This window comes from Arachis ipaensis, chromosome B1 (assembly GCF_059453495.1).
Source record: "Arachis ipaensis isolate K30076 ecotype BB chromosome B1, ASM5945349v1, whole genome shotgun sequence".
NCBI classification, from domain to species: domain Eukaryota; kingdom Viridiplantae; phylum Streptophyta; class Magnoliopsida; order Fabales; family Fabaceae; genus Arachis; species Arachis ipaensis.
In genome coordinates, this window is record NC_142436.1 from 144,915,634 (window position 1) to 144,930,969 (window position 15,336).

At 32.0% G+C, this 15,336-nt stretch overlaps 1 protein-coding gene across 1 annotated transcript; it reads right to left on the reverse strand.

The window, feature by feature from the left end:
• Positions 1–1,245: 1,245 nt before the first annotated feature.
• LOC107614191 (uncharacterized) lies at positions 1,246–14,459 on the reverse strand. The gene is made up of 7 exons (XM_088503180.1): positions 14,336–14,459; positions 9,886–9,900; positions 9,515–9,789; positions 8,858–9,283; positions 7,658–8,744; positions 7,188–7,528; positions 1,246–1,440 (listed from the first exon to the last, which is right to left on the reverse strand). The coding sequence occupies exons 1-7, from the start codon at positions 14,457–14,459 to the stop codon at positions 1,246–1,248; spliced, it is 2,463 nt and encodes an 820-aa protein (XP_088359306.1).
• Positions 14,460–15,336: the final 877 nt, after the last annotated feature.

The following is a 15,336-nucleotide window of genomic DNA, read 5'->3' on the forward strand; positions in this document are numbered from 1 at the left end:
TATAGAAGGCTAAATTTACGCAAGAATTACCCTTACATTATTTCCGTCTTGTAACTTTATTATTTTTGTAGTAGCGAATCATTCATAAATTTTATTATTTATACTCCATTGTTATGTATGATCAATTTTTTAATTACTTTTTTTTAATAAAATCAATAGTTTATATTATAATAAAATTATAATAAAAAAATTTAATAAAAAATCAAAATATAAAAAAAATATTAGAAACAATAAAAAAAAGATATTTGAAATGACTTGAAACAAATATGAAAATTCTTATAGTATGACAGAAAATACTAAAAATAATACGCATGTTAAGAGAAAGCAGAAGTTACAACTTCTTACTTCAAGTAAACGTTCTTTTAGGATGCAAAATTACATTTAAGTTTAGAGCAAAAATAATTTACCAAATACCAACAAATAGGGTTCAAAAAATTTAAACATATTTTTATTCTCTCCAACGCATTTGTTAAACACGCCTTTAGTTATATACTTCATAAAATACAATAAGAGCAAAATAATGAGTGGAAGACAAAAGAAGTTTGTGTTAGCACAGCCGAGAACTGCACACGTTTTACCAACACATGTGATCCCAAGAGAAAATGTGCTCTCCCTCTCGCTGTCTTCTGCATCCATCCTCTTGTCTTGTTAGCTGTTAGAATATAATTAGGATCAATTAGTATATCGGAATATTTATTATAGAATATTACGTTTTTATTATTACGATTCTCTTAGCATATATAAATACCCTTTATATTGTATCATTCTAGACAAGTTGAATAGACAACTTAGACACAACTCAATAATATACCATCATTTTTTCAGTTTAGTCTTTTGTTTCTAACATGGTATCCGAGCCATGGTATCCTCCTTGAAGAGGATAGATTGTTTTTTTTGCGGTGAAATTACAGTAGTTTTTGCATTTTATTTTCTATACCATTCTTCTTTCCCTTTTGTTACTTCTTTGATGCTTTTTTACCTCGCCGATTAGCCTATTTTCTCTGTCTTATATTTTTTCAAGTCGAATGATCAAACACCATTGTCATCCGCTACTTACCTATTCTCATGAAGAAATCATATAGTTTTCGCTCTCTTTCGGCAGTTCCATCTGCGTTCTCTTGTGGCAGTTTCGTCTGCGTTCCCTCGTGGCAGTTCCATCTGTGTTCTCTCGTGGCAGTTTCATTTGTGTTCTCTTGTGGCAGTTCTGTCTGCGTTTTTCTCGTGGCAGTTCCGTCTGCGTTTCGTCTATATTTCCTTGTGGCAGTTCCGTCTGCCTTTCTTTCCGGCAATTCTGTCTGCACTTCCTTCAGATAGCGGCAGTTCCGTCTGCGCTTCCTTCAGACAAGCGACAACTCTATTTGCGCTTACTAGTGGCAGTTCCGTCTGCGCTTCCTTCAGATAAGCGGCAGTTTCATCTGCACTTTCTTCCGGCAGTTCTGTCTGCACTCGTTTTAGCGAGTTTATGTAGTGTTTTTTTCTCTTTATTTTTGTTTTAAATAAGTTTCAAACTCAAGTTGTCACTTGAGTTTGAGGGGGATGTTAGAATATAACTAGGATCAATTAGTATATTGGAATATTTATTATAGAATATTATGTTTTTACTGTTACGATTCTCTTAGCATATATAAATACCCTTCTATATTGTATCATTCCATACAACTCAATAATACACTTTTCAGATTACTCTCTCCGTCTCTTGTTTCTAACATTACCTACATGCATGAATTTTAAGCAAATAAAATAGAGTTGTTTTTAATTAATTTCATTGTGTGCTTTGTTATTTACTATGGTCCCTTTTTATGGAGGCTACACTAAGCTACCTCTCTTCGCTGCCATGAAGTTTTAATTATATGTGTTGTTATACTCTTAAGTTATTAATGAAAAAAAGTTTGTGTTAGCACAGCTGAAGAAATGCACACGTTTCACCAACACATGTGATCTCAAGTAATTATGGCGGAAAATGTGCTCTTCCTGTCTTCTGTGTCCATCTTCTGATCTCGCTAGCTGCATGCGTAAATTCTAACCAAACAAAATAAACTTGTTTTTAATTAATTTCATTGTGTTCTATATTATTTACTATCATCCCTTTCTATGGGGATACACTAAGCTAACTCTCTTTGCTGCCACGATGTTTCACTCATATGTATTCTTATACTCCTTGAGCTATTAATTCATTAATTAATATATCAAACAAGCTTTCATGAAGAAGTACTCTCATGTGTTGCCGAATGCTGACCTATGAATACACACACTACTACTTATCATAAAAGGCCTAATTTACGCAAGAATTACCTTTACATTATTTTCCTCTTGTAACTCTATCATTTTTGTAGTAGCGAATCACTTATAAATTTTATTATTTATACTCTATTATTACGTATGATCGATTTTTTATTTATTTTGTCTTTTTTAATAAAATTAATAATTTATATTATAATAAAATTATAATAAAAAATTTAATAAAAATCAAAATACGAAAAAAATATTAAAAATAATAAAAATAAGATATTTGAAATGACGTGAAACAAATATGAAAATTCTTATAATATGAAAGAAAGTACTAAAAATAATACGCATGTTAAGAGAAAGCAGAAGTTACAACTTATTTCAAGTAAACGTGCTTTTAGGATGCAAAATTACATTTGCGATTAGGGCAAAAATAATTTACCAAATACCAACAAATAGGGTTCAAAAAATTTAATCATATTTTTATCCTCTCCAACGCATTTGTCAAACACACCTTTAGTTATATACTTCATAAAATACGATAAGAGCAAAATAATGAGTGGAAGACACGTATTCACTATTAACGAAAAGAAGTTTATGTTAGCATAGGTGCACACGTTTCACCAGCACATGTGATCCTAAGTAATCGTGGAAGAAAATGTGCTCTCCCTCTCCCTGTCTTTTGCATCCATCCTCTTGTCTTGTTAGCTACATGGGTGAATTCTAACTAAACAAAATAGAGTTATTTTTAATTAATTTCATTGTGTGCTATGTTATTTACTATGGTCCCTTTTTATGGAGGCTACACTAAGCTACCTCTCTTCGCTGCTACGAAATTTTACTTATATGTGTTGTTATACCCTTAAGCTATTAATGAAAAGAAGTTTGTGTTAGCACAGCTGAAGAAGTGCACACGTTTCACCAACACATGTGATCTCAAGTAACTATGGCGGAAAATATACTCTTCCTGTCTTCTGTGTCCATATTTTTGTCTTGCTAGCTGTATGCTTGAATTCTAACCAAACAAAATAAAATTGTTTTTAATTAATTTTATTGTGTTCTATATTATTTACTATCATCCCTTTCTATGGGGCTACACTAAGCTACCTCTCTTCGCTGCCACGAAGTTTCACTTATATGTGTTGTTATACTCCTAAGCTATTACTTCTTTAATAATATATCAAACAAGCTTTCATGAAGAAGTACTCTCATGTGTTGTTGAATGCTGACATATGAATACGCACAATACTACTTATTATAGAAGGCCTAATTTACGCAAGAATTACCCTTACATTATTTTCCTCTTGTAACTATTATTTTTGTAGTAGCAAATCATTCAAAAAAATTATTATTTATACTCTATTATTTTGTATGATCAATTTTTATTTACTTTGTCTTTTTTAATAAAATCAATAATTCATATTATAATAATATTATAATAAAAAATTTAATAAAAAATCAAAATATGAAAAAAAAATATTTGGAATGACTTGAAACAAATATGAAAATTCTTATACTATGAAAGAAAGTAATAAAAATAATACGCATGTTAAGAAAAAGCAGAAGTTACAACTTCTTACTTCAAATAAATGTGCTTTTAGGATGCAAAATTATATTTGCGTTTAAAGCAAAAATAATTTACCAAATACCAAGAAATAGTATTCAAAAAATTTAAACATATTTTATCCTCTCCAACGCATTTGTTAAACACACCTTTGGTTATATACTTCATAAAATACAATAAGAGCAAAATAATGAGTTGAAGACACGTAGTCACTGTTAACAAAAAGAAATTTGTGTTAGCGCTGAGAAGTGCACACGTTTCACCAACACATGTTATCCCAAGTAATCGTGACAGAAAATGTGCTCTTCCTCTCCCTGTCTTCTGCATCCATCCTTTTGTCTTGATAGCTACATGCGTGAATTCTAACCAAACAAAATAGAGTTGTTTTTAATTAATTTCATTATGTGCTTTGTTAATTATTATGGTCCCTTTTTATGGAGGCTACACTAAACTATCTCTCTTCGCTGGCACGAAGTTTTACTTCTATGTATTGTTATACTCTTAAACTATTAATAAAAAAAAGTTTGTGTTAGCACAGTTGAAGAAGTGCACACGTTTCATCAACACATGTGATCTCAAGTAATTATGGCGGAAAATGTACTCTTCCTATCTTCTGCATCCATCTTCTAGTCTTGTTAGTTGCATGCGTGAATTCTAACCAAACAAAATAAAATTGTTTTTAATTAATTTCATTGTGTTCCATATTATTTACTATCATCCCTTTCTCTGGGGCTACACTAAACTACCTCTCTTCGCTGCCACGAAGTTTTACTTATATGTGTTGTTATACTCCTAAGCTATTAATTCATTAATTAATATATCAAACAAGCTTTCATGAAGAGTAACAAACAAGCTTTCATGAAGATGTACTCTCATGTGTTGCCGAATGCTGACCTATGAATACGCACATTACTACTTATTATAGAAGGCCTAATTTACGCAAGAATTATCCTTACATTATTTCTCTCTTGTAACTCTATTATATTTGTAGTATCGAATCATTCATAAATTTTATTATTTATACTAGCGGCTCAACACGCACTAACGTGCCTGTTCAGCCGCTTTTCTATTGTTCCGAAGAAATTAATTTTATTTTTAAAATATATTATTCATTCTTTAAATTTATTAGATGATCTTTTTTTAATTTTATTATTGACGTGATCTTATTTATATCATATTTTAATGTTGGTGTTAATATATCATTTACCCTTTAAATTTGTCAGATAAGTATTTTTTTCATCATTTTAAAATTAACGTAGCATTATTTATATGATATTTTGTTCAGAGTAAAATTATTATAAAAAAAATCTTTATTAAAATGCTAAATTATAAAAGCACACAATAAAGATATATGTATATATTATCAGAAAAAGGTATAGTTCAAGAAATAACGGCAAAAATGTTATCCTAATTTAAAAATAGTATATCTATAAACCCAAATGCATGTTAGTTATTTACAAAAGATTATTTTTGCCTAAATATCATAGATATTCATGTTTGTCTTTTTCTTTTTTAAGTGGTAGGCCAAAATATGATTCTGAATCTGAAGAGGCCTTCAGTTTCCTACAAATAGTGGAAGGATAGAAGAAATGAATATGCTTATAAATTTTGTTTTTAAATATCAAACTATAAGAGTATTAATGAAAAAATTAGGAGAATATAAAGATTGTGTACCTGGAAAAAATCCTTCGTAATTCATCATACATCTCCTTGTCAATAACTTCTTGCATCTTGAAAAACTGTCAGATTTTGTTTACCATAAAAAAACATATAAACGCTTCAGGTTTATTCAATTAAATTGATTGCCTATTATAGAGAAGAATTCAATTAAAACCTGTAGAATTGTGATATCTTGTTTTGCATTGAACTTTCTGAAAGGACAAAAGAAATGACATTAATCTTTGTTTATCATTGACAAAATATAAATTAAATGATATTACATCTTTTTTTGTTAGGAATTTTTTTAATAACAATTACCTGCAATGATATTGTTCTGTATCGAAATGAGTTAGTTGTGTTCTTCTAAGTTCATGGCTGAAAAAAAAGAGTTAAAGGTTTAACATAATTGGTTTATAGGACGAAATAGACAGAAATATTTATTATGTAATAAAAGTTTATTGCATTACCTTTTATTTTTTTGATCTAATATTTCTCTTTTTACCATCTTTCATTATTGAGTTTTGTCTGCTTTAACTATACCTTCCCAACCAATAGAATAAATTTTGATTGGATGAACCTGAGTCAATTTCACGTTTGATCAATAACACTAAAACAAAAATATGTATCATCAATGCAGTTGTCCCTGTCATTAATGCTGTAATCCTTACTTTATTGTCGATTGGTCTCATTGATGCAATTGATTGTTCATCCTTCCATGTACTCCATAATAATTGGAATCCTGTTTCTTGTAATTTATTACATATATGCATCACAATATATTTCAGTAGTGTTTTATATATAACTTTGGAATTAAGTAATGATACATCCCAAATAAGACATACCTCTACTTTTTATTGGTTTTAAAATTTTAATTTTTATAATTTTATTGCTAAAATTATAAAATTAATAGCAACATTTAAAGAAATCAAATTTTGGAATTTTTTTCAAAGTAAATATAAACATTGCAAACTATAATTTTTTAAAAAACCAATAATGATATATTTTAAGGATCTATGTTTATTAATTTTTATAATTTATGTAAATCGTAGTTGGTGCATACCTGTTCGGTAAAGTAGAGGTTCCAGTTCCTTTCGCTTATCTCTTTGAATATATTGATGAGCTCTCTTGATATCAATTTATCTGTTAAAAATCTTAGTCGTTAGTTGTTGAAATTAGTGAACAAAACTATCTATTCTAATGTTGATATTGTAATGATAAAATTACATAATACACGGATTATACTTGTAAAAAGGCTCACATATTTGCCAAGCACATAAATTACCTAAGGTGCAGGTAACAAAATTTTTTTGAACACCACATTCTTTGTGAATTGTCCCCTTTTCCCATCTACTGTTCCTTCTTTGACTAAGATTTTTGTGGTTGACTGAGAAACACTTCGAGATAGAGCAACGTATAATTGACCATGGCTGAACACATGTTTAGGGAGATAGATCCCTACCTTAGGGATAGTTTGCCCTTGTGATTTATTTATCGTTAAGGCAAAACTCAATCTTACAGGAAATTGCTTTCTAATAAGCACAAAGGGTAATCCTGAGTTTTCAGTTGTTTTGTGTTTTATCCGAGGCAGAAAAGCTCTTTTTCCAGAGTGATGGCCCGTTAAGATTTCCACGTCTAACATGTTTTGAAAAGTTCCTCGACACAGTAGCCTTGTGCCATTGCATAAGCCTGCCTTAGGATCTATGTTTCTTAGTAACATCAGAGGAGCACCTTTTTTTACCTTCAACATATGAGGTGGCAATCCACCTGTGGAGATCGAGTTAAGATATTCTTGTTGATACAGATTATTTGTATCTCCTTCTACTTCATCAAAGGATGCTAAAATTCGTTCGTCTCCCCGAAAATGGTTGATGACTATATCATTAAGCTGTTGCACATCATGATTCTTGGGTGTAAATATCGCTCTCTCCACCATATAAGATGCATCCCACCCATGAGATTGCAAATTTGGAAAAGTTTCTTCTATTAATTTGTGTAATGATGCCTCACCTTCCCATGGTATTGCCATGTGTGCTTCTATTTGTACCAAGTCTTCACATATGGTAGGCTCAATCCCATCCCCTATGCGCATAAGATACTTCGCAAAATCATGATCATTAAGAGATCGCATATTTTGTCACAAGTGGAGAATTTTGGTGAATGCCCATAAATGTGATTTAACAATAGAAGCTGAAATCATTTGCGACTTACTTCCTTTCGGCACAACAGCTAGTACTTGGCGAAAATCCCCTCCCATAACCATCACCTTCCCTCCAAAAGGATTACTGTTTTCTAAGATGTCTCGCAATGTGCGGTCCAATGATTCCATTGTCTCTTTATTAGCCATTGGCGCTTCATCCCAAATTATCGCTGTCGTCTGCCTAATCAGTTTTGCGAGATCAGATTGTTTACTTATATTGAACGTGGATGATTGCTCTGCGTTGATTGGAATCTTAAATCTAGAATGACCTGTTCGACCACCAGGCAGTAAAGTTGCAGCTATTCCTGAGGACGCAGTTACCAAGACAATATGCCCTTTACTTCTTAAGTCTGCAATTATAGCTCTGTAAAGAAATGTCTTACCTGCTCCTCCTGGTCCATCAACGAAGAACACTCCACTTTCTCTTCGATCAACTGTATTCATAATGCACCTGAAAGCTGCAGACTGGTCATGATTCAATCTTTCTATAGAACACAGGTCTTCTTGAGGAACTTCGATGGACATTTCTTCTTGAATAATTCTAGGCATGAAGTTGTCATTATCGTTGTCCGCGGTTAGAGCTGGTAAATCGTATTGTGCAATATGTTTTCCATGCTGTAGGAGGATGTCATTTAAATCCCTTAGCAAATGATTTGTTAACCCATTGCAGGTTGTAGTGCTTGTTGATGCGTAATCATCCACCATACATGAAAGAAACTCGTCCCACAGACTTCTTACATCTGTTGGCTCACAAAAAATTAAAATGGTGGCAAACAACCTTCTTAAAGCACATGGCATTCTTAAAATGGATGCCTCAACCAAACATGATCTTATACTACTATCACTCTCCAACAGTCCTCGATGCTGAGCGGATTGCTTAAAGGACGAATATTGGACACCATCGACTGTTAGCAAATCATCCCAACCAATTGGGCCTCTTACATTTGACAACAGAATACGCAAATAGAATTTTTTACCTTCTGTTGGCGAAACGGTATAGATCTGATCGATAGCTCTCTTTTGTGACTGCGTCGACGCTATTCCTTTTCCTTGCTGTGCCAACTGTAATATTTTGGGATTTTCCTGTACAAAAGATGCCTAGATTGTTGGTCATCGGCCCGATTAAGTGCAAAGAATTCAGTGAGCATTGTTCTTGAGAAATAGTCATTATTAACTATTTTAGAAATAGTTTGGTGCTCATAAAAGCTCACTTGATGTTGATTTGGCAAATGAACTTGCAACCTTTCAACTGATGGGTACATTCGGTAAAGGTTGAATCGAAATATCCTCCAGCATGCCTCTGGAGTGGCAATCCATCTTGCATCAATAAACTGTTGCACCTCATCATAATGAGAACTTCTATGAACCTCCATTGCCACACGGTCTGGTCCCTTATAGCAATACTTGTATAGATATTTTATGCTCTTGATACTGCTACATATCTCTATATTGATATGGCAATCATACTTCAGTAGTAGCCAAGGGTTGTACGGAACCACCCATCTATTGTCAATTGTGACATTTTGGTTGATAGGGATTGGAGTATCAAATCGCCTCCTATATTGAGGATATGAGTCATCACCTCGTCGTGTCTCTGGTACGAACTCTTTTGGGTAGTTGCGTTTACATTGGCCATTCTTCATGCACAGTGAAGATTGATTTAGTGTTCCGCAAGGACCATGGACCATATGCCTTAGCACTGCCTCATGTAAGTGTGGTTCTATTTCTTTACATGGTATTTCCGCTCGGACCAAACTATCATATTGGTCAGGATCACTCAACTTGTTATTGTTTTATAAGATTAGCAACATATGTACGTGTGGTAATCCTCTTTTCTGAAACTCGGTGATATAAATATAACTTTTCACCTTTCCTAATACACCTTTGGTAATAACATCCTGCTTTAATTGTTCGAACTTGGCTCTGAAAATCCTAGTTGTTAGATCCAGACGATCCTGTGGAGTTTGAGTAGGACTGAGTTCCGAAGCTATTTCTGACCATGATGGATTGCATGTCATAGTTAGAAAGATATCCGGTTTTCCTTCTTTAAGAATAATAGCCATTCCATCCTCGTACCGTTGAGTCATGTCTCGACGACTACCCATGAACGACGATGGTAATATCGTTCTTCTGCCAACATTTTCTAAAATAAATTTTAGAGAAAAGTATTATTAGTTTTAAAGTTTAAATTCGGGAACACATAATGATCAATCGTGTGGCCATTAAATTGAATAATTACCTGCATTATTCTCTCCTGTGTGCAAAGCATCTTGTAAGCCTTGATACAGTTCAGCTCGAAGTTCCTTTTGTCTTTGTCGAACTCATCTTAACTTTCTTGTTTCCATTTTCACATAGTTGTCAACAACATATTGTTGAAGAAGTCGCCCTGCTTGCAAAACTGTTGAGTGATCATTGGGGCGGATCTACAAATATCGAGGATTATAGAATATTGTTATAAATTGTGAAATGATGTATTGGTACAAACTATCATCTACAGAAGTCTATAAATGATGTAGCAAATATAGGAGCTTGTACCTGGAGCATATAGCTATAATATGTCCGGCATGATACTTTGTTTTCACGTTGTGTTCGAGTATTTATATCCCATCCATGGGTTCCAAATGGAAAAAGAAGAGGATATTATAGTGGATCGTAATACCCAACAAACTCCTGAATCCTTCTGAGGTTACCAGCATGAGTTTGAACCTTAATATCTCGTCCGCGCACCATTGTTTCAATGTCATCACTGATTATTATGGCTGCTACTTGTGAAGCAGTTGGGAGACTGTATTGTGGTTGATTAGCAGGTTGCTCTCTGATCACCAAACTACACTCTTGCACATCTAGTCATTGTGCAAGCTGGCGGAATACATGGATAAAAGGATTATATCGGTGCAACAAGTGTTGTAGCTTCAAAATCAAACTTTCATGCAGTTGTGTGTTCTCCAGCATTCTATTTTGTAACTCGTGCTCAATATCGTATATATACAGTTGCAAGAAGCGTGGCCGTGCCCCTTGATCCGGATGAAATCCTCATATACTGTGGTACATTAATCATTGAGCACGGAATGTATATATACCATGACTTGCTGTAGCTAATTGTTCGTCTATGTGTACACCGCACGAAGTGAATGAAAAAACATGATTGTAACCACGAATGTGTTTCCTTTTATTAGGGAATGTGTAACCATGATTGTTCGTCTATTATTATTATTATTATTATTATTATTATTATTATTATTAGGGTTAAGTACTGAAATCGTCCCTAAGGTTTGGGGTGAAAATCAAAATCGTCCCCGACCTTTTTTTGTTATTAAAATCATCCTCAACGTTACAAAACGTTATAAAATCGTCCTTTTCTATTTTTTGGACCAAATTACCCTTAACTATTAATAAAAATAATATTAAAAAAAATAAAACCCCACCCCCACCCACCCAGATCTCTTCGTCTCTCCCTCCACCCCAAACCCCCTCCCTCACTCCCTCACCCCCTCACCCCAAACCTCCCTCACTCCCTCACTCTCTTCATCAGATCCCACTCCCTCACTCCTTCACCTCCTCACCCCCTCACTCCACTGTCGCCGCCCCTGCGTCCAACCCGCCGTCGCCGCCCCTGCGTCCAACCCGCCGCCGCCCTTCGTTCTTCCTATTTTTGTTTTTTGTTTTTTTAATTTTTGAAGAACATATACATGATTGATGATTATTGAACTTCTGCTTCTTCCTCTGCTCTGCTTGAACTTCTGCTTCTGAAATTGTAACTTGATGATTATTGAACTTTTGGATCTGAAAACTAAAATGGTAGTTGATGATTATTGAATTATTGTTTATTGAAATTGATGTGATTATTGAAATTGTTATGCTTCTTCTGCTTCTGATTTGCTGTTAATTTATTTTGTGGGGTGATTGGGTAGATGGGGTGATGGGTGAGGGATGAGGGATGAGGGATGGGGGTGAGGGGTGGGCTGAAGGATTACGGGAGGGTGAGGGAGGGGGAGGCGGGAGGGGTGAGGGTTGAGGGAGTGGGCTGAGGGGGTTACTGGAGGGTGAGGGAGGGGGAAGGCGGGAGGGGTGAGGGGTGAAGGTTGAGGGGTAGGGGTGAGGGGGTGAGGGAGGGGGGAGGGTTGAGGGGTGGGGGTGAGGGGGTGGGCTGAAGGGTTACGGGAGGGTGAGGGAGGGGGGAGGCGGGAGGGGTGAGGGTTGAGGGGTGGGGGGTGAGGGAGTGGGCTGAGGGAATTACTGGAGGGTGAGGGAGGAGGGAGGGGGGAGGCAGGAGGGAGTGAGGGAGGGGGAGGGTGGAGGGGGGGAGGGTTGAGGGGTGGGAGGGGGGGGGTGGGGGGTTGTTTTAATTTTTTAATATTATTTTTGATTATTTTTATTAATAATGAAGGGAAATATGGTAAAAAAATAAAATTGAAGTGGAAAAGGACGATTTTATAACGTTTTGTAACGTTGAGGATTATTTTAATAACAAAAAAAGGTCGGGGACGATTTTGATTTTCACCCCAGACCTTAGGGACGATTTCAGTACTTAACCCTTATTATTATTATTATTATTATTATTATTATTATTATTATTAAAAATATTTTCGATTGGTAATTGATAAGTAGTTTAATAATGCATTAAATATTGATTTTATATAACTATAATAAAGATATTTTCCTAAATTAGTATAATTATGCATTATTACGTAAATGCTAATTATAGTATAATTATAATAAAGACATTTTTATAAAATAAACTTAAAAGAGAAAATAGTGTATTTATTTTGGCGGAAAAATGGATTCATGAGGAATCGACACCTCACTTCCATTAGTTAGGAGAAAACCCAGTTTTAGTATATTAAGTAGAAGTAGATATAGAAAATAAGCATAAATTAAACTCATAAGAGAATAATTAGTTATCATAATATTAGTCAACTTTGATTGCGTGAAATAAAATATCGGTAACTTTAATTATTTTAGAATTGATCTATATTTCTTTATTATAATACAAATAGTTTTTTCTATATTTCTCTTATAGTATTTTATAGTATTTTTTTTCAAAGGTTTGAATCTCGTCCATTAATGTTTGAGATATTTTAATTTATTTTTTTAATTTATTTTTTTTGTGTTTACGTTAATAATAAAAGGAATTAATCTTTATAATAAAAGGAATTAATCTTTATTTATGCAGTACTTTTTTAATCACGGGGGATAAAAAATAATAGCTCTTGTAATTTTTTTAACCATTATGTATAGTTCATTATATTATATATTGGTACAGATTTGATTAATGAGTACACTTTTATATGTAGCTTTTAAAAAAAATAAATATTGGACATAAAAAATATGTAAATTATGTGTTGTAGATTTAATTATTCCAATGACTTTAGTTAATGATTTATTTTTCTTTATAATTTAAATACTATTGTCCCATTGAAATAACTGTTAATAAAATAATTATATTTTATATACTATTAGTTATTCTACTATAATGATATATTGATCAGTTATATACTATTGTATTATGAGCTATTATGTATGAAAAATACTAATAAAAATAATAAATAATTAATATTTTGTTGACGTAATTTTATTTACATCATTATTATGATTATAGTATAACGTTATTTATATTAATTATTTATATTTTAATAATTTTTAAAAAATATCATAAAAAATCAAAGATAAAAATATAATTAATAAATTTAATTTCAAAATATCATGTATTCGGAGTACGTAGTGTTAGTTTTCTTTATTAGAAGTGGTTCAGTTTCTAAATTCTTTCGTGCGAAACCCATTTTTTAATAAAAAAGAAATAGGAACAAAAGAGAAAAAAAGAATGGGATAATAAACATGTGTATTCCTATTATATATTGGTATAGATAGTTCTTGTAATTTTTTAACAGTTATATTTGTATGTAAGTAAAATATATCCTAATTTTATTTTTAATTTTTTAGAAATATATATTATTACCAAAGCTCTAAATATGAGAACATAAAGAATTTAAAAAAATTAAATTAACATGTTGTTAAAAAATTTAATGTTATATTAATTCATTACTTTAATATATAAATTTTATTATTGATTATGAAATTATTATCATAAACTTTAATATAAGAGTACTTTTTGTTTTTGTTGTTAGTCTTACATGACATTATTTTTTTATTCTTTTTTAATATAAATATAAATATATAAATATTATATATTACGTTATATATTATATTGTAAGATGAAAATGAAATATATTAAAAAAATATTATTATTATTATTTTGACCATTAATTTTTTTTTAAATTATTTTTAAAGATGAATGATGTTTGAAAAAGTTGGATACCAAATTTTTAATATTAACTTTATAACTTGATATATGATTGATGTGTTGTTTGATTAAGAAAGACACTGCAGTATATGTATAATTTCGTGATATATATTTTGGATACTAAACCATGTATAGTAATATTAATTTGTTTAATTTTGTGTATGTTATTTTGATTTCTGTTATCTGTGGCAGTTCTATTGTCATGTGCTTCCATTTCTGTATTTTTGAAAAGTAAAATATAATTATTAAGAACTAATTCAATTTATAACAAAGAAATTTAAATTTAGTTATCGTGTTACCTGTAGCAAATTGATGATAGGTGGTAGCTCTGGCCATTTGTTTAATTGTAGTCAATCTGGCTATCCCTATGTTTGTAGTTAATCGGTACCTCCACCAGTGTTTAGAATTGGAGTTGTATCAGTTGGTATGGTAATTTGTTTTCCATATCGAATCATCTCCTGATAACTTGCACGTCTTCTAGCTAGGTATTGTTGTCTTTGTTCTTCGGTCATGTTCTATCTTCTTTGCCTAGCATAATCTGTTCAAGTGGGTCGACGTTTGACGTGACTGTTGATTTCGTGAAGTTTCTATTTCTATTTGTCAAAAAGATAACAATAATATGCAGAGAAGAAAAATTTTTGTGAGATCAAGATTGAAAGGGAATGAGTAATTTAATTCTATTAAGTATGATTGAAGGTGGAACAGTTTTTATTGAAAGTGAGTTAGTTTTTAAAATCAGTTTGATACTCTGTCGTGTGATAAATTCTTTCCTTGATTAAAAAGATAATAAACATGGAGGACCGTAGTAAAACGTTTGTTATATTGAATCCAATGTTTAACAAAAAAAAACAGGGGTAAAATAGTAAGAAAAATTTGGATACCAAAATTTCTTATTCCCATTATACATTGGTATAGTCCATTATATATTGGTATAGTCCATTATATATTGGTATAGTATAAATTTGATTAATGAGTATACTTTTACATGTAATTTTTTTAAAAAATAAATATTGGACATAAAAAATATGTAAACTATATGTTGTAGATTTAATTATTCCAATGACTTTAGTTAATAATGATTTAGGAGACTATAAGGCTAACGGGTGGTGTTTCATTTCTGATATGCAGAAGGTTAGACACTTTATATTGTGGACTTAAATATTTCTTAATCTATTTACATTGTTGTAAATGAATGACTAGATGTTGTAAGAAAATGTGTATCTGTTTATTGTATAAACTGTTTGGTTCTATGTCTTAATTGGTATGGATAATTGCAAGTTGCTGATTTCATGAGATTAGGATAGATGGCTTGGTTATTTAGGTTGTTTGGTAATTTAGGCAGTCTGGATACAGGTACTTTGGTTATTTAAGTAGTTTTATTATTTAGGT